This window comes from Melanotaenia boesemani, chromosome 3 (assembly GCF_017639745.1).
Source record: "Melanotaenia boesemani isolate fMelBoe1 chromosome 3, fMelBoe1.pri, whole genome shotgun sequence".
Classification (NCBI taxonomy): domain Eukaryota; kingdom Metazoa; phylum Chordata; class Actinopteri; order Atheriniformes; family Melanotaeniidae; genus Melanotaenia; species Melanotaenia boesemani.
Genome location: NC_055684.1, coordinates 27,553,970 through 27,578,118, shown reverse-complemented (window position 1 = coordinate 27,578,118; position 24,149 = coordinate 27,553,970). Strand labels below are relative to the sequence as shown.

At 37.0% G+C, this 24,149-nt stretch overlaps 3 protein-coding genes across 3 annotated transcripts; all 3 read left to right on the top strand.

Annotated features, from left to right (window-relative positions):
- The first annotated feature begins 213 nt into the window (after window positions 1-213).
- Window positions 214-6,313, top strand: LOC121636676 (green-sensitive opsin-like). The gene is made up of 5 exons (XM_041980402.1): window positions 214-577; window positions 739-907; window positions 1,539-1,704; window positions 4,974-5,213; window positions 6,215-6,313. The coding sequence occupies exons 1-5, from the start codon at window positions 214-216 to the stop codon at window positions 6,311-6,313; spliced, it is 1,038 nt and encodes a 345-aa protein (XP_041836336.1).
- A 4,216-nt stretch (window positions 6,314-10,529) lies between these two features.
- LOC121636678 (green-sensitive opsin-like) lies at window positions 10,530-14,991 on the top strand. The gene is made up of 5 exons (XM_041980404.1): window positions 10,530-10,893; window positions 11,060-11,228; window positions 12,049-12,214; window positions 13,257-13,496; window positions 14,821-14,991. Exons 1-5 carry the CDS (start codon window positions 10,530-10,532, stop codon window positions 14,917-14,919), a joined length of 1,038 nt encoding a protein of 345 aa, XP_041836338.1. The 3' UTR covers window positions 14,920-14,991.
- Window positions 14,992-19,274: 4,283 nt separating this feature from the next.
- On the top strand, window positions 19,275-22,727 carry LOC121636680 (green-sensitive opsin-like). Its single transcript, XM_041980407.1, has 5 exons — window positions 19,275-19,638; window positions 19,805-19,973; window positions 20,456-20,621; window positions 21,070-21,309; window positions 22,629-22,727. The coding sequence occupies exons 1-5, from the start codon at window positions 19,275-19,277 to the stop codon at window positions 22,725-22,727; spliced, it is 1,038 nt and encodes a 345-aa protein (XP_041836341.1).
- The last annotated feature ends 1,422 nt before the right edge of the window (window positions 22,728-24,149 follow it).

Here is a 24,149-nt window from a genome sequence, read left to right as displayed (position 1 = left end):
AAGATCAGACTGGCCACGAATAAGAAGTAATTATACCAAGAGATTATTGGTTGAATTCCTAAATCCTCTTAGCACATCTTCTTTAAACATCCCCTAGTGGGTATATAACCATGGCCCATGAATCCTATGAAAGAAGTTGGAGAGCCAAGGCAGCTGCACAGACTGAGCTCAAAGGTTACTCTACTCTGTTAATCCAGATCATAACCTGCGAAGATGGAGAACGGCACAGAAGGCAAGAACTTCTATGTCCCCATGAACAACAGGACGGGACTTGTGAGGAATCCTTTTGAATATACGCAGTATTATTTGGCTGATCCCTGGTTTTTCAAATTACTGGGTGCCTACATGTTTTTCCTGCTCTGCACTGGCTTCCCCATCAATGCTCTGACATTGGTGGTCACAGCTCAGAACAAGAAGCTGCGACAACCTCTGAACTTCATCCTGGTCAACTTGGCTGTGGCTGGACTGATCATGGTCACCTTTGGACACACAGTGTGCGTTTATTGTTGCATGTTGGGCTATTTTAATTTGGGATCTGTGGGCTGTAATATGGAGGGATTCTTTGCTACATTGGGAGGTAAGACTTTAACTTATCCCATTAGTATATTATTTCATTACTTGATTCCTGACTAATTTTATCTAGGTAGTTATCAGACTAAATGAGCCATTTGCTCATATAGTAGATGGTGAGATCTGTAGTTTGTCATCACAACTTCTGCTCTTGTGCTTGTTCAACAGGTCAAGTGTCTCTCTGGTCTCTTGTGGTCTTAGCTGTTGAGAGATACATTGTGGTCTGCAAACCCATGGGAAGTTTCAAATTTACAGCCAGCCACTCTGCAGTAGGGTGTGCTTTCACCTGGATCATGGCTAGCACTGTTGCTGTTCCTCCTTTGGTTGGCTGGTCAAGGTAATGAGATCATTCCCTAAAATGGATCACAAGGCATGTCCACATCTGGGTTAGCTGAGTGAGAATTTAGGTGTCTTTTACTGGGGCTCTCTGCACATAAGTATCCCCTAAATAATGTATTTTTTTCTACATGCATTTTCCCTTTAAATCAGCCATTTGTGCTGGGTATTTTTTGATGAATATTTTATAGTGTAATCTTGCTCTTGTAAGCTTTTAAAACAACTTATTCAGATGTATAGAGTATTTGAAAAGTAACACGTGTGGTTCTCCGTAGCCCTTTCAGATTGGCCACTGCTCTCTTTATAGACACTAGACATCATTTTTTCAAATGGAAAATATATTACTAATAGTCTTAAAAAGGCTACAGAGATTAAAAGAGCAACTATTATCACAAACTTTTTTGAAAATTAAAGAAAGATGTAAAAACACACCTTATTCAGATGTTAGGTCTGATGGTTTACTAGAGTCTAATTAGTCAAGTAACACATCTTGTCCTTTGTGGCCCTTTAGATTTGCTGTTGCCCTCTTTAAAGCCACTAAACATCATTTCTTTAAAATTGTAAAATTAAAGAAGCTTGTTTTCCTGTAACATCATATAGCTTCTGTAAAACCATGTGTCTTGTATTCATAGGTATATTCCTGAGGGGATTCAGGTTTCCTGTGGACCAGACTATTATACCCAGGCCCCAGGCTTCAACAATGACACATACTTGATGTACCTGTTCAGCTGCTGCTTCTGTGTCCCTGTCACAACCATTTTCTTCACATATGGAAGCCTTGTGATGACAGTCAAAGCTGTAAGTGTTTAAAATTAAATTGCTCTGACAAAATTTATACAAGGAATGCTCTTTTATGCAGTTATTTTTATGAAAAGCTATTATTGCATTAATAGAGTATTACCTTTGGTCAACATCTTGAAAGATATTTGTTGTGTTAATTTTTTTCTACATATTTAATGACTTTTCCTCATTTAATAAAGAGAACTGGGTCAATGTAAACTTAATATGTTGACATGTTTTCAATGTCCTGTACACAGGTTGTAGGCATTGGTGTTCTTTGCGATGAATTTGACCCAAGAGTGTTTTAGCTGTATAAAGCATATAAAAATATGAAAATTATACACACATTTGTTTTAATTGTTTTGGAGAATTTTGAGGGCAATCCCAGCAAGCATGTCCATGTGGGGTTCACCAAGGTTAAATATGGGCTATGTGGGTACTACCTGGGCATGGGCTTGAACTGGGCAACTATTACAGGTCCCATGTGGTTTTAGTTACATGGGCCCCATTAGGGATGTGGGTAAAATGGGGCCCATATCTTTTTTTAGAAATACGGGCCCCACATGAGCACTCACCAAGATGGACCCCAGCTGTCAGAACCAAGCAAGAAGACAAATCCACTTGGGACCCTTATCTGCTGTCCAAATTTAAACTTTATGGGCCCCACGTAGACATGATGGCTAGGATATATTTTGCAATTTTAAAATTTCACAAAACTTTAAGTCCTAACCTAATATAACCATAACTGTAGGAATGCAAGAACAGCTATCAGTTCAGGCAACATGGTGGATAAAAAAAAATTTATTTTCAAGAGCATTTTGATACATCAAGGCAAGGCAGTTTATTTGTATAGCACATTTCATGTACAGGACCATTCAAAGTGCTTTACATAAAACATTAAAAGCATTACAGATATTAAGAAATAGTAAAAGGCAACAAATAGCAAGAATCACAATAAAATAATAAATTACATTAAAACGATTAAAAGCAAGATAAGTTAAAAGTTACCACAGAGATTGCATGCATAGGCGCATGAGAAAAGAAATGTTCTTAACCTGGATTTACAAAGGTCTTGGTGAAAGTTTAATCTCTACTAGCAGCTTGTTCCACTTGTTTGCAGTATAACAGCTAAATGCTTCTTCTCCATGTTTAGTCTGGACTCTGGTCTGGACTAGCTGACCAAAGCCTTTGGATCTAAGAGCTCTGCTAGGTTTATATTCTCTGAACATATCACAGATGTATTCTGGGCCTAAACCATTATGGGATTTGTAAACAATCAAAAGTGTTTTAAAATCTATTTTGTGACTGACTGGAAGCCAGTGTAAAGATGTTTTGACTGGTGTGATGTGATCTCTCCGGCCTGGTTAGAACTCTAGCAGCAGCTTTTTGGATGAGCTGCAGATGTTTAATGCTCTTTTTAGGAAGTCCTGTTAAAAAACATTACAGTAATCCAGCCTACTGGAGATGAATGCTTAGATGAGTTTCTTTTAGTCTTTCTGGGAGACTAAACTTTTAATTCTGTTGATGTTTCTGAGATGGTAAAAAGCTGTCTTGGTGACAGCTTTGATGTGGCTGCTGAAAGTCAAGTCTGAGTCTATCAACACTCCAAGGTTACGAACTTGGTCAGTGATTTTAAGAGCCCGAGTCTCCAGGTGTTTACCGATGCTGACCCTCTTCTCTTTGTTACCAAACATAATAACCTCAGTTTTGTCATCATTTAATTGTAGAAAATTCTCCCTCATCCAGGTGTTTATTTGCTCCAAACCCTGACACAATAAGTTTATTGGGCTGCAGTCATCTGGAGACAGAGACACATAAAGTTGTGTATCATCTGCATAACTTTGATAATTAATTGATAGAGCCAGTGTTGTCTCCTGTTGCCCTATGGATAAATGTTCTATTCTATTCTATTCTATTCTACAGTCATTTAGCAGACACTTTTATCCAAAGCGACTTACATTTGACAGTAAGAACAACACAAGCAAGAATTCAAACAAGACGGGGCATTATAATTAAGTGGTAATCAGACTTCTGTGAGTCCACTTAGACCCAGGTGCTTTCATGTAGTGCTAGAGGCAGTGCATATATATATATATTTAGTTTTTTTTTTGTAGTTTTTTGTAAGTCATTTTGTTAAAATACAAGTTCACGATTTCATGGAACAATATCAGTTTGTCCTGCCAATTAGTACCATACACAAAGATGCTGTCCTGAGCACAGAAAACTACAAATGGTCAGTGACTACAATGAGAAAAAGGAAGAGGTTAATAACTCACATGGTCACAGTTGCATGCTGTTACCAACACATGACTGACTGTTTACTGACTCCATGTAATTTTCTTGAACGTTAAACATATAAGTGGCTACAATGCTTTTCTAATCTGGAAAGAAATAAGGACTGGAACAGTGGAAAATCGAATTGAAGGAGGATTTTTTTTGGAGGACCTGGATTATATATTAGCAAAACCTCAGATCTAGAGAAAACAGGGCCTTTTAAGAGCATCATGAGCTGCTCTAAATATTGCAAAGGACATACACACATTTGCATAAATAGCATAGAACATATCCTGACACAATGCTCAAATGTTCTTTTTTGATGTACATTTTGTATAAAAACAGACTTGTTATATGCTCCCTACTGAGACTTGGATGAAGATGTTATGTTTTATTCTTAAAAATGTTTAAAATGTAGTTTCTTTTTCTGTGGTCAAATTGACCCCAAAAATAATATGTTATTATTAGTTAACAAACAAGCATAAAGTACCTAAAAAACAACTTTGGGAAAATCTGTAATTATACATTTGTTTTAGGTTTCAATTACTGGGGTCATTTTAAGCCCGACGATAAAAGATGTTAATAAATGTTTTTAGTTAACAAGAGGGTATGCTAAGGTATGAGGTGGAGTCTCCATGGATGCTGGAAGAGACTGAAATCTGGAACATTTGGACTAAGTTAATAGCTTGAATATCTTTAAATAGCTCTTCAAATCAATCTTGGATAACTTTTGGAGTGTGGCAGGGTGAAAGACCCTGTCATCTGGAAATATTGTACATCTTTTGCAACAGTGTTCTGGTTTGTGTTAATGAATGCCAAGACACAAGGCTGTCTGAAAGTAGATTACCCACAGCATCAATGTGCCTCCACCTGGTTGCCTTCTTTCCATTCCTGATTTGAAAGAAAATGTTATCCATTTATCTGATCTATGATCTAGATCAAATTTTAGCATTAAATCAGAAATCAGTAAGGAAAAAAGCATTGACAGTAACTGTTGTTGATCTCATTTCCAGGCTGCAGCCCAGCAGCAGGACTCTGCTTCCACTCAGAAAGCTGAGAAAGAAGTGACACGTATGTGCATCTTGATGGTGTTGGGCTTCCTCGTTGCTTGGGTCCCTTATGCATCCTTTGCTTTATGGATCTTCTTAAACAGAGGAGCTGCCTTCTCAGCTGTAGCCCTGGCAATCCCTTCCTTCTTTTCAAAGAGCTCAGCATTGTTCAATCCTGTTATCTACATTTTGATGAACAAACAGGTCAGTTTTATTTTTTTTGTCTAATATATATATATGAATCCTAAGTTGATGAACAACCAGGTCAGTTTTATTTTTTTGTCTAATATATATATATATATATATATATATGAATCCTAAGTTGATGGATTTTTAATTAAATTAATTAATTAAAATTAATTACTGAGAGATCAAAGAATACATTTGCACTTTTAATCAGTTGTTATCAAGTCTAAATAATCAGCTGATTTTTTTTTTTTTTTAAATGCTAATCATTAAATTGGTTGTTTTAACTAACTACAAAGAAATTTCCATTGTCCCATTAGGGATGACAAACACACAGTAGTTTCTTATTACACAACAATTATGTGCTTGTAATCAGATTAAAATGCCTCATGTCTGAACTTTACATCTTGCTGTGGGCACTGGCTTGCACAAATAGACACACAGTGTCTGACTCTAAATAGACAGATGACGGGGATACAGTCATGATCTGTGCTTTTGCAGTTTTCAAGGTCTTGCCATGTTTAGTTCTGTGTTCTTTTCTGCTTCTTGTCATTGGTGCACCTAGTTTGATTTGTCTCATTCACATCACCTGTTTCCATTTAGGTATTCTGTGTGTATGTGTGTGTGTGTTTGTTTGTGTGTACCCCTCGGTTTAATTTTTTGCCTGTCAGTCCACTATTAGTGATGTAGTCTTCATGTCTTGTTGTCTTCATGTCACGTTTTGCCATTGTAGTCTTCATGCCAAGTTTTACTACTCTAGTTTAGATTTTGTTATTAAAACTTTGTTCCTGCATTTGGGTCCACACCTCTCATCCATGCCACAGTCCTGACACATGCTCTTCTGATGGTCTTCTGAAAGAAATAATATGTTCTTCAATGAAAAATACGAGAAATGTTGATATTGTGGAGACATTCTTGTGACACTGGACAGTAGCATTGGGTTCAATGTAAAATTGGATTAATTGCCTAAGTATGATATGAAAATCTACATTTTTTCTCCCCTTGTTTACATCTTTTAGTTCCGTAATTGCATGCTGAGTACAATTGGAATGGGTGGATCTGTTGACGATGAGACCTCAGTGTCGACCAGCAAGACAGAAGTCTCAACTGCAGCTTAAGGATAACAATTACAGCTTTCTGGACAGCCTCATTCCTCATGTCTTCCTGTTTCTGAGTGACAATTTTGAAATGGATACAAGCAAATTGATACAATTTAAAATGTTCTGGAACATATGAACATAAATTTCTTAACACTGGCAACTTAAAGCATTATACTGGACTTAAAATGAAGCTCAGTCCGAAGATTATTATAACCTGTAAATATTTTATAAAAGAAAATTATGTAGAAAAGCTCAATAAATGCATGCATGAAAAGATGTTATGGTTTGTCTTCCATTACCTTTTGTTGTTTTAGGTCAGAAACTGTTAATACAGATGAAACATGCAATGCGACTGACAGTGTCAATGTCCTTACTAAAGATATGTTACTGCAAATACCAGTGTCAGTGTTAGTTCTGTAACCTAGTTAGAGTAAGAAAGTTAAAGGAGTCTTTAAGACTCTTCTTTCTGGCATACCATGTCATCAAAGCTTGCCAGAAGACTGTCCCAACATCCTTTAACCTCTTAAAGTCATTCAAATTTCATCTAAAACAATTTTTTATGGTTAAAAGACCTGTTGTGGACCAACTATTTTACTGGACTACTTTTACTGGACCCTTGCTGATGTAACAGGAGTGTTTTTGTTGCAATATCATCTGCTATTGGAGTATAACATGACTTCAGAGATAAATTCCAAGTCAAGAACCTGGTCAAGAATCTTAGTTTTCTAACGTATCATTTGTGTAGGTACTTGGAAGGGAGAGTGAGTAATATACATATTTACATGTCATGTCCTGCTGACGTTTGGTACCCACAGGTTAAAAGGATTCTGTTTTTTATCCTGTGAAGTTTCAAGGCTGTTTCTGTGTTTACCTTGGTGTTTCCATGTAGATACATGTGCAGCTACAGCTAAACTGTGGCAGACTGACAGAAATGTGGCAGACAATCTACATCAATGGTTTCTATGACCACAAGTGAAACATATATATTCACTCATTGATGCTGATTTGAACTGCCAACTTACCAGTTATAGGACAATCTGCCCTACTGCCTGAGCCACTGCTGCCCCAAAAGAAATGGAATTGAAAGTGAACATACTAATAGAATCGTTAAAGCAAAAACAAAAATCAAACAAATACAAAAAAAAAAAAAAAAAAAAAAATGCAGAAAGAAGAAGAACGTGAAGAAGAAGAAGAAGGAGAGGAAGAGGAAAAAAAACAATCTATGAAGTAACCATACTAATATAAGTGTAATTATTTAATCATTAAAGCAGAAACAAAAATCAAACAAACAAATACAAAGAAATACAGAAATATGGTGAAGAAGAAAAATAATAATAATAATAATAAAAAATACAATCTAATATTGTCAGAAAAGATTGGGGACCCCCTCTTGTCTGATCCCTGTGATAGTTCGGTAATATATCTCCAGTGAGTCAATTGACCAAAAAACAAAAATATCAGCACTTTAACCTTCTACATATATTCATAGTTCTGCATGAACTCTTTTTCATTTTCTGACCTTGAAATATATATTGACTATCCAATTGCCTGGTTTTACAGGAAGTGGAGGAGGAAGTGATTAAAGTTTGGCAAAGACTAATGAGCTTATCATCATCAGAAGCACTGAGAAGTGAACACATCCTCACATCACCAGATTAAGTGTAGAAGCAAATCATTCACTGCTCATGTTTGTAGATTATTATATTGCAGTATCATCAATAACAATGTTACCTGTTATCTGATACCCAATACCAGACTGGGACAAAAAGTCAGACTGGAAGCCACACACTGACCCAGGCCACCCACCTCATACACTGCATGCATAAGCTCACACTCACGCAAGTCCACACAGACACAAGCCAAGTAATAACCAAAGCTTCTTATTCTATATAGACCAAGATTCACACAAAGCTGTAAGTCACCAGTCCAGTGCTTTTCTCTCCCTAACCCCCGTCAACAGGCTCAATACAAGTGTCAAAACATGACTCCTACATTCATGATATGTTATTGTGTTGAGCAAAAAAAACATGACTACTACGTAGTAAGTAAAATATTTCAATACAAATATTCAATACAATGGTAAAAAACAAAGTTTGGTCAACGACATCCCCAGATGTTATTTGAGTAATACTAGAAAATTAACAAGTAAACTCAACTTATACAGATGAGACTCTGTCTTACCTTCGAGTTACAGCGTGTAAGTATGACTGACATCTAGCTGTAAAGATGGGCATAGCAGGTTGAGAATGGACAGTGGTCGTCAGTGGGCGACATTCTTCCAGACGTAAACATGTTTTCATCTATGAGTGGATCCAGTGGCCTCAGGTGCAGTGATGATAGCACTACAGGTAAGTACTTCAAAATTATGTACATGTGTCTTTTAACATATGTAGTTTTCAAGGTATTACAGATCGTTAAACGGTGCTCTAGCCCCTATCAAACAAAGCTGGTACTGCAGCATTAAAACTAAAAGGGTTCTCACTTCACACAGAGTTGTTTCTCCATTCAGGAACACCATAATAAAATGGTGGCGCGAGCTATCATGTATGTAAAATATTAAGGGCTAATTCTAAGAGCATAAAACGCAACTGTTATTTTAAGAAAGTGATTTGATACCAATAGAAACACAGTTTTAAAGATATATTAATTGTTTTTGTTAATGACCTTTGATTATGTTAAACACTGCAACTTTAATGTGATTCACAAACTTTTTCAGGTAGCAACCACCTGTGGAGGTATGTTTGGCCCAGCTGAACCCACGGAATATTTAATGCAGTAAAATAAGAAATATCATTACTTTCAAGGAGTAGCTTTTATGTTTGAGCTACTGGCAGATAGAGCAAACATGCAACGAACAACTGCAGCATTTACTGCAGATGCATGCTTTGACATCTACCTTTTTATTTTACATTTATCCACTGGTCAACACACTTGCTGTTGCTACTGACTCCATGTTGCTGCTGGTGGGACTGAAGATATCAGAAAGTTTTGAATATTTGCCCACCTTCTTCTTAAAAATTTTTTTTAATAATTTTTTTTTGTTGTTCACAAATGTTTCAGTCAACCCACTTAGGACCCAGTCCAAAGGAAATGGTACCGCTCCTACTGTGGGCCAGTCCAGGCCAGATTAGGTAATAATCACAGGTTCATATGTTAAAGATTTTCTCTGAAGGCAAGGCAGGTTATTTAGTTTAACGCCTCCACATTTAAAACATTATAGCAAGGTGCAAAAGAAAACTTAAAAATATAAGAATTAAAAAGATAAAAACAATATATATATATATATATATATATATATATATTTATATATATAAACAGAACAGCATCTGCCCATCTTAGCAAAACTTTCATCCAGTATGGCCTTCCAGTGTTCCACAGCTGGGTTCTATGATCACATTTGCTATTTCTGTTCCTCCTCTGAATGATATGAACATAAACCTGAATTTCTTATCCAAAATTGTATTAAAACGCTATCGTCACCATGAGTCTAGGTTCTGCTTAAGGACTGCGTGGGCCACCCCGTCCTCATAATCTAAAATAGAATATGACAGATAAAATGAAAGAAATACAAGTTATGGTATGAGGAATTAACAATTGTTTTTATAAAAGACAGCAGCAGTTGGATTTTTTTTTTTTAAAGCAAACAACAGTCTAGGTATGTTAAAGGATACAGTAAATTTGTGCATGAAGAAAGAAATGTTGCTAACCTGGATTTAAAAGTGTCTACATCTCCACTGGCAGGTTGTTTCCATTTGTTTGAAAGGAGGCTTGTCTGACGAAAGGTCATTTAAAAAGGACGTAGGGACGGGTAAGGTGGATTTAGCATATTTCTGGGAACAAACAGTATGCCACTGCAGTTTTGTCATGTTAAATAAATGCATACCTGTTTAGTAAAATTTTACCCAAAAGAGCAATGAAGGAGAGAAACAAAAAGGAAAATGAGAAACTGAAAAAGTTTCTCTCTAATGTGTGTGACGAATTACTGCTTTGAGTTAGTAAACATGTTCTAAAAAACTGCAAGAGATCCCCCAAATCACTGATTAACACTTAATTATACTAAGAGATTATGGCTTGAATTCCCAGATCCTCTTAGCTCATCTTCTTATTACGTCCCCTAGGGGCTATATAACCATGGCTTCAGATCCACATGGAAGAAGTTGGAGAGCAAAGGCAGCTGCACAGACTGAGCTCAAGGGTTACTCTACTCTGTTAATCCAGATCCTAACCTGCGAAGATGGAGAACGGCACAGAAGGCAAGAACTTCTATGTCCCCATGAACAACAGGACGGGGCTTGTGAGGAATCCTTTTGAATATCCACAGTATTATTTGGCAGAACCCTGGTTTTTCAAATTACTGGGTGCCTACATGTTTTTCCTATTCTGCACTGGCTTCCCCATCAATGCTCTGACATTGGTGGTCACAGCTCAGAACAAGAAGCTGCGACAACCTCTGAACTTCATCCTGGTCAACTTGGCTGTGGCTGGACTGATCATGGTCACCTTTGGATTCACAGTCACCATTTACTCTTGCATGTTTGGTTATTTCAGTTTGGGACCAACGAGCTGTGCTATGGAAGGATTCTTTGCTACATTGGGAGGTAAACCTTTAACTCACCCTACTTGTAGATTATTTCATTACTTGATTCCTGACAAATTTTATGTAGTTAATAAAGTTGTCAGACTAAATGAGCCATTTGCTGGTATAGTAGATGGTGAGATCTGTACTTTCTTATCTCAACTTCTGCTCTTGTGTTTGTTCAACAGGTCAAGTGTCTCTCTGGTCTCTTGTGGTCTTAGCTGTTGAGAGATACATTGTGGTCTGCAAACCCATGGGAAGTTTCAAATTTACAGCCAGCCACTCTGCAATAGGGTGTGCTTTCACCTGGATCATGGCTTGCTCTTGTGCTGTTCCTCCTTTGGTTGGGTGGTCAAGGTAATAAGATCATTCTCTAAAATGGATCACAAGGCACGTCCACATCTGGGTTAACTGAGTGCAAACTTTGATGTTGTGGTGGAATCCTGAAAGAAAGACTGAACACAAAACTGTCCTTTAACAGATATTTATTACAACCTTTGCAAAAGGTTTTAGACAAATGCAAAGTGCAATGAAATCGACATGTGTCTGATGGAGAAATGCTGAATCAGTCAATATTTAAGTCCTTCAGGTCAAGTAATGTTCGTTTTTGTGACATGCATTAGGGGATGGTTTGTCTCATCTATTTGCTTGGAGTTGTAAAGTACAAGTAAACAAACCCTCTCGCTAATGCAAGTTCAGTTATCTCCCACTATCTTTGGAATGCAGTCTGTTAACACATTTAAACTATAGTTAAACAATCATGATGAAAACTAACAAGTAGATAGAAAATAGTAAAAGACAACTGAATGTTTATGAATAACTAATTTTCTACTACAATGTATTTTATTGGGACTCTCAAAAAGAATCCTCAGATTTTTTAAAGCATTTTCCTTTCGAATCTGTCTCTGTATTTTTCCATTTACAATATTTTTTTTAGCCTTGGGTGCTGACTATTCTAACCTTTTACTCACCAAACACCTTATTCAGATGTTAGGTCTGATGCTTTACTAGAGTCTAATTAGTCAAGTAACACATCTCATCCTTTGTGGCCCTTTAGATTTGCTGCTGCCCTCTTTAAAGCCACTAAACATCATTTTTTAAAACTGTAATAAAAAAGGAGCTTGTTTTCCTGTAACATCATATAGCTTCTGTAAAACCACGTGTCTTGTGTTCATAGGTATATTCCTGAGGGGATTCAGGTTTCCTGTGGACCAGACTATTATACCCAGGCCCCAGGCTTCAACAATGACACATATTTGATGTACCTGTTCAGCTGCTGCTTCTGTGTCCCTGTCACAACCATTTTCTTCACATATGGAAGCCTTGTGATGACAGTCAAAGCTGTAAGTGTTTAAAATGTGTTTGCTCTGATATAATTCAGTCCAGGTATGCTCTTATGCCATTACAATTATTACATTAATACAAAGTATTTTCAGGTAAAAGCCCATAATAAGGCTTAGAGATGTAATTTTACAAAAACACTGATCAGTCTCCAATATCTAAACTACTGGTTCCTAACCTACAGTCCAGTACCCCCAAAAGGGATTCCCTAAAGAGCACAGGGGGTCACTGAGACTTTGACCATTCAGAACCATTGTGATTAAAAATTAAGACCCTGTCCAGACAGAGACAAGTTGAAGTGTATCTGGCCAAGGTTTTTTTTAATCATTTGGGCATTTTGTTCACATGGAACTCGCATTTTGGGAAAAGTAAGGCTATATGTTTAACTTTGCTTAATCAAATGACAGAACTCAGCCAGAGTACCATATTTGTAGTAAGAGTCTTGCTAATGAATGCATAAAACCAAGAATGGTTTCAGTGCAGGGTGGGGCAGGGGATCCACAACGTTTTAGTATTTGCCTGAATGAGGTCCTCAAGGTAAATAGGTTGGGAACCAGGTATGGACTCCACTACCAGACATTTAAAGCTGCCTTCATTTGTAAGTCACAGAGATATTTGTAGCAGATCCTTTAAGTCCACTAAGATATGAGGTGGAGCCTCCATGCATGCTGAATGACGGTGTAGCAGGGTGCAACATCTTGCTTGTGCATCCTGATCTAAAGGAAAATGTTTTCCACCAAACTGGACAGCAATGGGCAAGAGTCAGTTTTGGCTCTAGTATTATGACACTATAGCTGCAATACTCTGATTTCATTATTTATCACAATGTAGCCCTTTTCAAAGCGACATATGCTTAATATTTAATTTAAACAGTTATTGACATTCAGCTCTGCTTGTTAGTAGTTTCAGTAATGTCTCTGGTCATTGGAGTATTGGTTTGAATGACAACATTTATCTGATCTATGATAGATCGAATTTTAGCATAAATCAGAAATCAATAAGTAACAAAGCATAGACATTAACTGTTGTTGATCTCATTTCCAGGCTGCAGCCCAGCAGCAGGACTCTGCTTCTACTCAGAAAGCTGAGAAAGAAGTGACACGTATGTGCATCTTGATGGTGTTGGGCTTCCTCGTTGCTTGGGTCCCTTATGCATCCTTTGCTTTATGGATCTTCTTAAACAGAGGAGCTGCCTTCTCAGCTTTAGCCTTGGCCATCCCTTCCTTCTTTTCAAAGAGCTCAGCGTTGTTCAATCCTGTTATCTACATTTTGATGAACAAACAGGTCAGTTAATTTTTTTCTGTCATACACACACACGCACACACACACACACACACACAGATATATATATATATATATATATATATATATATATATATAAAAAGCAGGAAATAGCAAAAACAAAGGGTAAAAAATCATTTAACAGTAATATCAAAAATATTTTAATGATAATGATAGTCACACACTAAACAGAATGATAATATTGGTTTGATAGACTAATAATAATAACAATAAGTCATTTATAGAGGGTAAATATAGAGGAAGAAAGCGAGAGAGAAAAAGGGTAAATAAGTTAAATAAATAATTTAATATTAATACTACTACTACTACTACTACTAGTAGTAGGATGTTGAGGACAAGGATGACCAGTCCCTTCCTGATAAAAGCTTTTTTCCCATTCTGTAATTGACAAAAAACATGCCATAGGGCCCTTAGACTTAGCTGGGGGAGAGCTGACTCAGAGCTCACACTCCCAAACAGAACTGCCCTAAGACCCTTTGAGGGGAGCCAGTTCATAGAGAGTTGGCATTGAGTGGGTATAATACCCACCCTATAGCTATCTTTTCAGGACAGGATATTTATAATGTTTTTTAATATTGTACCTGCAGTTATAAAATTAGGCACTTTGGTCACTTGCTACATTTATTTGCTTAATGTTGAATGACTCTATATACACACAGACACACACTCTCTTTCATACCAGTTTTGAAAGCCCAACCTTTATTTAAAACACAAACATATCAACAGGAGTAAACTGCCCGCAGTGCTTTAGCACAGTTTCCAACTTCTTTAGTTTATCCAGATCAGCTGTTAAAGGCTCGCTACTTGTAGTCTGTGCAGGAAGCTATCCATTACAGATTGTCTTTAGAGGAGGATGAAGGCTCTCTAAATCCACTGTTTGCTCGCACGGCAGGTGGTGTTTGGGATGAGACGTATTGCCATGGTAACATCCACAGCAGATAAAAATGGCCTTAGTCTTGTCGAGTGAACCATCTTGCTAAGCTAAACAACTGTCTGTGTAAAGGATGCATTCATATTTCTGCTTCAGAACTACAAAAGGAATTTCTGCATCACTTCTTGAAAATATGCAGACAGTGCGTGCATTAATTGCATGTAGCAGTTAATGAAAAATAGTGAACTTTGATAGCCCTAGTATGTAGGTATATATATATACCTACATATCTATATATATATATATATATATATATATATATGTGTGTGTGTGTGTGTGTGTGTGTGTATAGAGAGAGAGAGAGAGAGTAAAATTGGATTCATTGCCTAATGATATGAAAATCTACATTTTTCTTCTCTTGTTTACATTCTTTAGTTCCGTAATTGCATGCTGAGTACAATTGGAATGGGTGGATCTGTTGACGATGAGACCTCTGTGTCGACCAGCAAGACAGAAGTCTCAACTGCTGCTTAAGGAGAACAATTACAGCTTTCTGGACAGCCTCATTCCTCATGTCTTCATGTTTCTATTGGGAAGTCTTGATATGGATACAAGCAAATTGATACAAGGTAAAATGTTCTGGAACATATGAACATAAATTTCTCAACACTGGCCATTGAAAGCATTTTACTGGACTTTAAAATGAAACACAGTCTGAAGTGTTTCCTTGTTCAACAGTGGTGGTAACATCTGCTTGGTAAAATGCTTGGCTGGTGAATGAGTGACATTCATCTTTGTATTTTCATGAAATTGAGAGGTTTGCATATGTTACAGCCTCTATTATAATAGCCTGTAAATATTTTATAAAAGAAAATTATGTAGAAAAGCTCAATAAATGCATGCATGAAAAGATGTTATGGTTTGTCTTTCATTATCTATTGTGGTTTAAGGTCAGAAACTGTTAAAACATATGAAACATGCAATGCGACTGATAGTGTCAATGTCCTTACTAAAGATACGTTACTGCAAATGCCAGTGGTATAACTGTCAGTGTTAGTTCTATAACATAGGAGAGTTAAAGAATGAGTCTTTAAGGCTCTTGTTTCCATGTCATCAAAGCTTGCCAAGAGCCTATTCCAACATCAACATCAACATTAACCTCCTAAAGTCATTCAAAGTTCATCTAAAACAATTTTTTTATGGTCAAAAGACTTGTTGTAGACCAACTATTTCACTGGACTACTTTTACTGGACCCTTGCTGATGTAACAGGAATGTTTTTGTTGCAGTATTATCTGCTACTGGAGTATAGCATGGCTTCAAAGATAAATCCCATTTATGGCTGGTCATAAATAAGTATTTACTGAATATACAACTATAATAATAGCCTGGAATAATCTCAAGAATATTAACTTTCCAGTGGTGTATAACATGTGTAGGTACTTGGAAGGAAGACTGAGTAAAACACATTTTTTTTGGTCATGTCCAACCAACGGGATGTCTGGTACCAACAGGTTAAAGGACTCGGTGTTTTATCCTTTGAGTTTCAGCAATGCTTCTGTGTTTCCTTGGTGTTTTCAAAACACTCGAAATCCAGTGCTCACATTTAAGATGCTTATGATGGTAATATATCATCATAACCATATTGCCTTTATTTTCCATGAATGAATATAAGAATGATAATAATTAATTAGATTTATATAGTGCTTTTCAAGACACCCAAAGTGCTTTAAATGGAATCCATCATGAATTCACCTCCCATACATACCTGATGATAATAAACTACATGTGCTGCTACAGCTGCGCTGTGGCAGACTGATGGAAATGTGACATCTCTCTCTCTCTCTCTATGTATATATATGTATATATATATATATATATATATATATATATATGTATATGTACGTTCTTAGGTCACAATACCTGATACCGGTCTGGAACAATCAGTCAGACTGGCAGTCAGACGACCCAAGCTCATACACTGCACGCATAAGCAACACTCACGCGGACAAAGGCCAAATAATAACCAAAGCTTCTTATTCTATATAGACCAACATTCACCCATACACCTACATACACTTCCATGGGCCAAGTAATAACCAAAGCTCATTATTTTAAATAGACCAACATTCACCCAAAGCTGTAAGCTAACAGTCCAGTGGCTTTTCTCTCCCTAACCCCCGTCAACAGGCTCAATGCAAAAGTCACAGCATGACTCCTATATTCATGATATGTTATTGTGTTGTGTGATATTGTCTGTATCATGTTGCCAGCAAGTCGTTTAAATGCCATTTTACTGCATGGACTATTTTTCCTGTTCTGACCGGACTGGGACAAAAAGTCAAGCTGGAAGCCACACACTGACCCAGGCCACCCAACTCATATGCTGCACACATAAGCTCACACTCACGCAAGTCCACACAGACACAAGCCAAGTAATAACCAAAGCTTCTTATTCTATATAGACCAAGATTCACACAAAGCTGTCAGTCACCAGTCCAGTGCTTTTCTCTCCCTAACCCCCGTCAACAGGCTCAATGCAAGTGTCACAACATGACTCCTACACTCATGATATGTTATTGTGTTGAGCAATAAAACATAACTATTATTTTGCCAGCGAGTCATTTGGATGCCATTTTACTGTAGTAAGTAAAATATTTCAATACAAATATTCAATACAATGGTAAAAAACAAAGTTTGGTCAACAATGACATCCCCTGATGTTATTTGAGTAATATTAGAAAAATAACAAGTAAACTCAACTTATACAGATGAGACTCTGTCTTACCTTCGAGTTACAGCGTGTAAGTATGACTGACATCTAGCTGTAAAGATGGGCATAGCAGGTTGAGAATGGACAGTGGTTGTCAGTGGGCGACATTCTTCCAGACGTAAACATGTTTTCATCTACGAGTGGATCCAGTGGCCTCAGGTGCAGTGATGATAGCACTACAGGTAACTACTTCAAAATTATGTACATGTGTCTTTTAACATATGTAGCTTTCAAGGTATTACAGATCGTTAAATGGTGCTCTAGCCCCTATCAAACAAAGCTGGTACTGCAGCATTAAAACTAAAAGGGTTCTCACTTCACACACAGTTGTTTCTCCATTCAGGAACACCATAATTATGAGCTATCATGTATGTAAACCCATGGTACAGTAGATATTAAGGGCTCATTCTAAGAGCATAAAGCACAAGTTATTTTAAGAAAGTGATTTGATACCAATAGAAACGCAGTTTTAAAGATATATTAATTGTTTTTGTTAATGACCTTTGATTATGTTAAACACTGCAACTTTAATGTGATTCACAAACTTTTTCAGGGAGCAACCACCTGTGGAGGTATGTTTGGTCCACTGAACCCACAAATTATTTAAAGCAATAAAATAAGAAATATCATTACTTGTAAGGAGAAACACATCCACAAATGGCTTCCATGTGGAGTTGTAACCTAAAACATCAGATATCAAACATATTTAAACAGCAAGCAAACAAATAAAAAGCTGCAATCACAAGTCCAGTAGCTTTTATGTTTGAGCTACTGGGAAATAGAGCATTCCTGCAAAAAACCACAGCAACATTTACTGTAGATGCAAGTTTTGACAGCCAATATATCAGGTCTATTATTACAGAAAGTGCTTTGGAGTGATCTTCAGGTTATATTAAGCTAAAAGTTATTAGTTATCTGTATCATGCATTTATTAACTTGTCAACTCACTTGCCGTCCTTACTGACTGCATGTTCTTGCTGGTGGGAAGTCAGAAGATATCAGAAAGTTTTGAATATTTGCCCACCTCTCCTCAAGCTTTTTTCTTTTTTTTTTCACATTGATGACAATCAAATATCTTAGGGTCCAGTCCATGGGGAATTGTACGGCTCCTACAGTGGGCCAATCCAGGTAATAATCATAGGTTCATATGCTTCAACTTCAAATGCTTCAAGCTCTTCTTTGAAGGCAAGGTAGATGTGTTTGTTTTAAAACATTTCATTTGCATGTCAACTCCAAGTGCTTTACATAAAACATAAAAAAAAATTACAGCTAAGTGCAAAAGAAAAATCAAAAATAGGAGAATAAAAACAAGAAAAAAGAATAGAACACCATCTGTCCATCTAGTCTGTCCTCCAGTGATGCACATTGGGCCTTATGATCACATTAGCTATAATTTGTTCCCTAGTTCAATTATGTGAACAGAAACCTGTGCTTCCTTATTTAAAACTGTATGAAAATGCTGTTGTCACCATGAGTCTTGTTCTGCCACCACGGGCCACCCCGTCCTTCCTCTTGTTCCCCAGTAGAAGTTGCAATGGCATTTAGGCCAGACCAGAAATAGATGAAAAGAAACGTTTCATACACTGGATTTAAAAGTGTTTACATTCGGTGAAAGTTTAATCTCCACTGGCAGGTTGTTTCCATTTGTCTGAAGGGGACTTTTCTGAGGAAAGGTCATTTAAAAAGGATGTAGGGACGGATAAGGTGGATTTTGCATGTTTCCGGTAACAAACAGTATGCCACTGCAGTTTTGTCATAAAAGTATACCTGTTTAGTGAAAATTTTACACAAAAGAGCAATGAAGGAGAGAAAAAAAGGAAAATGAGAAACTGAAAGAGTTTCTCTCCAATGTGTGTGACAAATTACTGCTTTCAATTAGTAAACATGTTCTAAAAAACTGCAAGAGATCCCCCAAATCACTGATTAACACTTAATTATACTAAGAGATTATGGCTTGAATTCCCAGATCCTCTTAACTCATCTTCTTATAACGTCCCCTAGGGGCTATATAACCATGGCTTCAGATCCACATGGAAGAAGTTGGAGAGCAAAGGCAGCTGCACAGACTGAGCTCAAGGGTTACTCTACTCTGTTAATCCAGATCCAAACCTGCGAAGATGGAGAACGGCACAGAAGGCAAGAACTTCTATGTCCCCATGAACAACAGGACGGGACTTGTGAGGAATCCTTTTGAATATCCACAGTATTATTTGGCTGATCCCTGGTTTTTCAAATTACTGGGTGCCTACATGTTTTTCCTGCTCTGCACTGGCTTCCCCATCAATGCTCTGACATTGGTGGTCACAGCTCAGAACAAGAAGCTGCGACAACCTCTGAACTTCATCCTGGTCAACTTGGCTGTGGCTGGACTGATCATGGTCACCTTTGGATTCACAGTCACCATTTACTCTTGCATGTTTGGTTATTTTAATTTGGGACCAATGAGCTGTGCTATGGAAGGATTCTTTGCTACATTGGGAGGTAAACCTTTAACTCACCCTACTTGTAGATTATTTCATTACTTGATTCCTGACAAATTTTATGTAGTTAATAAAGTTGTCAGACTAAATGAGTCATTTGCTGGTATAGTAGATGGTGAGATGTTTACTTTCTCATCACAACTTCTGCTCTTGTGTTTGTTCAACAGGTCAAGTGTCTCTCTGGTCTCTTGTGGTCTTAGCTGTTGAGAGATACATTGTGGTCTGCAAACCCATGGGAAGTTTCAAATTTACAGCCAGCCACTCTGCAGTAGGCTGTGCTTTCACCTGGATCATGGCTTGCTCTTGTGCTGTTCCTCCTTTGGTTGGGTGGTCAAGGTAATAAGATCATTCTCTAAAATGGATCACAAGGCATGTCCACATCTGGGTTAGATGAGTGCAAACTTTGATGTTGTAGTGGAAGCCTGAAAGAACAATTGTGAACTCAAAATTGTCTTTACAGATATTCCTTAGTTTTCTACTACATTGTCTATTATTGGGACTCTCAATAAGAATCCTCTGATTTTCTTTTAATGCATTTTCCTTTCGAATCTCTTTCTTGTGCTGTATTTTTCTTTTTAGAATATTTTTGTATCCTTGAATGCTGACTATTCTAACATTTCACTCACTGAACACCTTATTCAGATGTTGGGTTTGATGTTTTACTAGAGTCTAATTAGTCAAGTAACACATGTGGTCCTTGGTGACCCTTTCAGATTCTATTATGCTAGTTTAATTATCCTTAAATGGAAATTAGAATTTTTTGCTTTACAATTAAAAACAGTGTTGAAAAGGGGGTAATATAATTTTTCTATTCACAGGTATATTCCTGAGGGGATTCAGGTTTCCTGTGGACCTGACTATTATACTCTGGCCCCAGGCTTCAACAACGATACATATTTGATGTACATGTTCAGCTGCCACTTCTGTGTCCCCGTCTTTACAATCTTCTTCACATATGGAAGCCTTGTGATGACAGTCAAAGCTGTAAGTTTTTAAAATGATATTGCTCTGATATAATTGACTAGAGGCGTGCAGTTATTTTTATGACAAACTATTATTACCTTAATCGAGAGTATTCCAAGTGAAACCCCATTTCCAGGCTTAGCTGTATCATTTTACAAACACATTGATCAGCCACCAACAGCTAAAGCACATGCATAATATTGTGTGGTCCACCATTCAATAGACAGATCTGAAACATCCAGGTATGGACTCCACTATCAGACATTTAAAGCTGCCTTCATTAGTAAGTCACAGAGATATTAGTAGCAGATCCTTTAAGTCCATTAAGGTGTGAGGTGGTGGAGCCTCTATGCATGCTGTACGATAGAAAATATTATCAGTGAAACTAAGCAGCAGTGGACAACAATCAGTTTTGGCTTTAGTATTGGAACAAAGCATTGACATTAACTGTTGTTGATCTCATTTCCAGGCTGCAGCCCAGCAGCAGGACTCTGCTTCTACCCAGAAAGCTGAGAAAGAAGTGACACGTATGTGCATCTTGATGGTGTGTGGCTTCCTTCTGGCATGGGTCCCATATGCCTCATTTGCTGCATGGATCTTCTTAAACAGAGGAGCTGCCTTCTCAGCTGTAGCCATGGCCATCCCTTCCTTCTTTTCAAAGAGCTCAGCGTTGTTCAATCCTGTTATCTACATTTTGATGAACAAACAGGTGAGTTTTTTTAAACACATACATACTAATATAAACAAATGTGAAACAAAGAATACACTTGCAAACATTAAAAAAAAAAGATATTATTAATTTAGTTGTTTTAACTACAATGAAAGATCTATTGTCCTATTAAGCATGACAAACACACTGTGGTTTCTTATTATACAGCAATTACATGTTTTTCTTTTTTTAACATATTTTAAAAAAAAAAAAAAAAAGTAGAACAGAGATGTTCAACATTCTCAGAGTATGTAAAGAGGGTAGTACACATCAACAATTGCACTGAAGGAGTTACACAGACTACATATTATATATACGGACAATACGAAAACAATAATAAAAAATCATACAAAAAAACAAGAACAGGTGGATATACAAGACAACAGAGGTGGCCTGTTAATCTGTACTTATCACTACTTCAGATTTACCAGTTTTAATTTTATAGGGAGGGGTTTGCAAAATGAGATCTATTTCTTGTTTTGGATGAACAATAGGGAAAAGGTGGACTGATAATTCAAACAAACTGGGGAATCTGAAGATAGTGGGAAAACATTACAGCGTTATAAATAGAATTTGGTGGTGAGAGCATCAAATATAGCACATGTTCTATGTATATAGAGATCGCTGAATTTACTTAAGCCTGCCCTTTGATGCTGGACAAATACAGGGTCTAGTTTGTCAGACAGAAAAGCTTGATTATCACAAAGGGGACTAAAAAGAGAGTACTGACAGATTGAAATTTTGTCTAAACTGTGGCCAGATTTTTAGGGTAGAGATTGCAATAGGGCGTGAGGAATATTGTTAAGGACAGAGGGGTAAATTTGAGTTGACCAGTGCTGGAACTGATGATGATATACACTAGTTTCTAAGAGGCACCAGTCAGCATCTGTTGTTTGAATCCAAAAAACTTTTTTATAGGTTTGTTGCCCAATAATAATACATCAGATTCTGCAGACCCATTGCTTTATGCCTCTGAAGAAGTACCTAATAAGTCCCGAGATGTTTGTTACCCCATAAAAAGGAAGATATCAATTTATCAAAAGATGTAAAAGAAAATTTAACAATTCTGTGTTTGTAATCAAGTTAAAATGCCTCGTGTTGCAAACACACACTGGATGTCTAACAGTAGACAGACAGATGATGGGAGATACACTTTTTCTAAAAGAAATAATGTATTCTATAACAGTAAATAATAGAAATATTGAAAATTTGGAGACAGTTTTGGAACTAGACTGTAAATCTGATTCACTGTCAGAGTATGATCTCAAAATCTACTTTTTTCCTCCTTATTTTCCTTATCTAATTTTCTGTTTGTTTAGTTTCGTAATTGCATGCTGGCAACAATTGGAATGGGTGGATCTGTTGACGATGAGACCTCAGTGTCGACCAGCAAGACAGAAGTCTCAACTGCTGCTTAAGGATAACAATTACACCTTTCTGGACAGCCTCATTCCTCATGTCTTCATGTTTCTTATAGGAAGTCTTGACATGGATACAAGCAAATCGATACAAGGTAAAATGTTCTGGAACATAAGAACATAAATTTCTCAACTCTGGCCATTGAAAGCATTTTACTGGACTTTAAAATGAAACACAGTCTGAAGTGTTTCCTTGTTCAACAGTGCTGGTAACATCTGCTTGGTAAAATGCTTGGATGGTGAATGAGTGAGATTCACCTTTGTATCTTCATGAAATTGAGAGGTTTGCATATGTTTCAGCCTCTATTATAATAGCCTGTAAATATTTTATAAAGACAAAAATCTAGAAAAGCTCAATAAATGCATGAATGAAAAGATGTTATGGTTTGTTCTTCCTTGTCTTATCGTTTTTGTTTTTAGTTAGAAACTGCTGACATATAAAACATGCAATGCTCTGTGTCAAGGTGATGTTTTCTTTGGTAAAGTTTTATTACTGCAAATACCAGTGGTATAACTGTCAGTGATTGTTCTATAACCTAGTTAGAGTAGGAGAGTTAAAGAAGGAGTCTTTAAGGCTCTTGTTTCTGGCATACCATGTCATCAAAGCTTGTCAAAAGACTGTTCCAACACAAAAGATCTTTTAAACCCTTAAAATCCTTCAATCTATAGTTATAACTGTAGCCAGGAATAGTGTAGATCATTCAAGTTTACATTAGTTTTCCAATGGTGTACAACAGAGGTGTTTGGAAAGGAGACTGAGTAAAATACATATTTTTGTCATGTCCTGTTAATGGCATGTCTGGTACCAGCAGGGTAAAAGAATTTGTCTTTGTTCCTATAAGGTTTCAACATTGCTTCTGTGTTTCTTTGGTGTTTTTAAAGCACCCACAATTCATTTCTTGCATCCATGATAAATTCACTTCCCATTCATACCTGATGATGGTCAGCTACATGTGTTGCTATAACTCGACTGTGGCAGACTGATGGAAATGTGCCAGCCAATCTACAGTAACGGCTTCTCCAATCACCACTTGCACTTCCATATGTAAATATTCACTCATTGATGCTGACACTGGATGTAAAGTGGGTGAAATGTCTTGCCCAAGAACACAATGACAGATTAGGATTAAACTAGGATTAAACAAGATTTGAGCTGCCAACCTACCAGTTATTGGACAATCTGCCCTACCACCTGAGCCACTGCTGCCCCAAATGGAATTGAAGTAGCCATACTAATATAAGGATTATCATCTAATTGCTGAAGTAAAAACAAAAATCAAACAAACAAGTACAAAGAAATGCAGAAAGATGAAGAAGAAAAATAATAATAATTTTAATAAAACTATCTAATACTGTCAGAAAAGATTGGGGGCACCCCCTTGTCTGATTCTTGCCATGGTTTAGTAATATAACATCAACAAA

Bases quoted from the DNA above. Each gene is read 5' to 3' on its own strand.
- LOC121636676 (XM_041980402.1), top strand. From the start codon at position 214: ATGGAGAACGGCACAGAAGGCAAGAACTTCTATGTCCCCATGAACAAC. The intron at 578-738 runs GTAAGACTTTAA...CTTGTTCAACAG, and splicing joins ATTCTTTGCTACATTGGGAG to GTCAAGTGTCTCTCTGGTCT. The intron at 5,214-6,214 runs GTCAGTTTTATT...TACATCTTTTAG, and splicing joins ACATTTTGATGAACAAACAG to TTCCGTAATTGCATGCTGAG.
- LOC121636678 (XM_041980404.1), top strand. From the start codon at position 10,530: ATGGAGAACGGCACAGAAGGCAAGAACTTCTATGTCCCCATGAACAAC. The intron at 11,229-12,048 runs GTAATAAGATCA...TTGTGTTCATAG, and splicing joins CCTTTGGTTGGGTGGTCAAG to GTATATTCCTGAGGGGATTC. The intron at 13,497-14,820 runs GTCAGTTAATTT...TACATTCTTTAG, and splicing joins ACATTTTGATGAACAAACAG to TTCCGTAATTGCATGCTGAG.
- LOC121636680 (XM_041980407.1), top strand. From the start codon at position 19,275: ATGGAGAACGGCACAGAAGGCAAGAACTTCTATGTCCCCATGAACAAC. The intron at 19,639-19,804 runs GTAAACCTTTAA...TTTGTTCAACAG, and splicing joins ATTCTTTGCTACATTGGGAG to GTCAAGTGTCTCTCTGGTCT. The intron at 19,974-20,455 runs GTAATAAGATCA...TTCTATTCACAG, and splicing joins CCTTTGGTTGGGTGGTCAAG to GTATATTCCTGAGGGGATTC.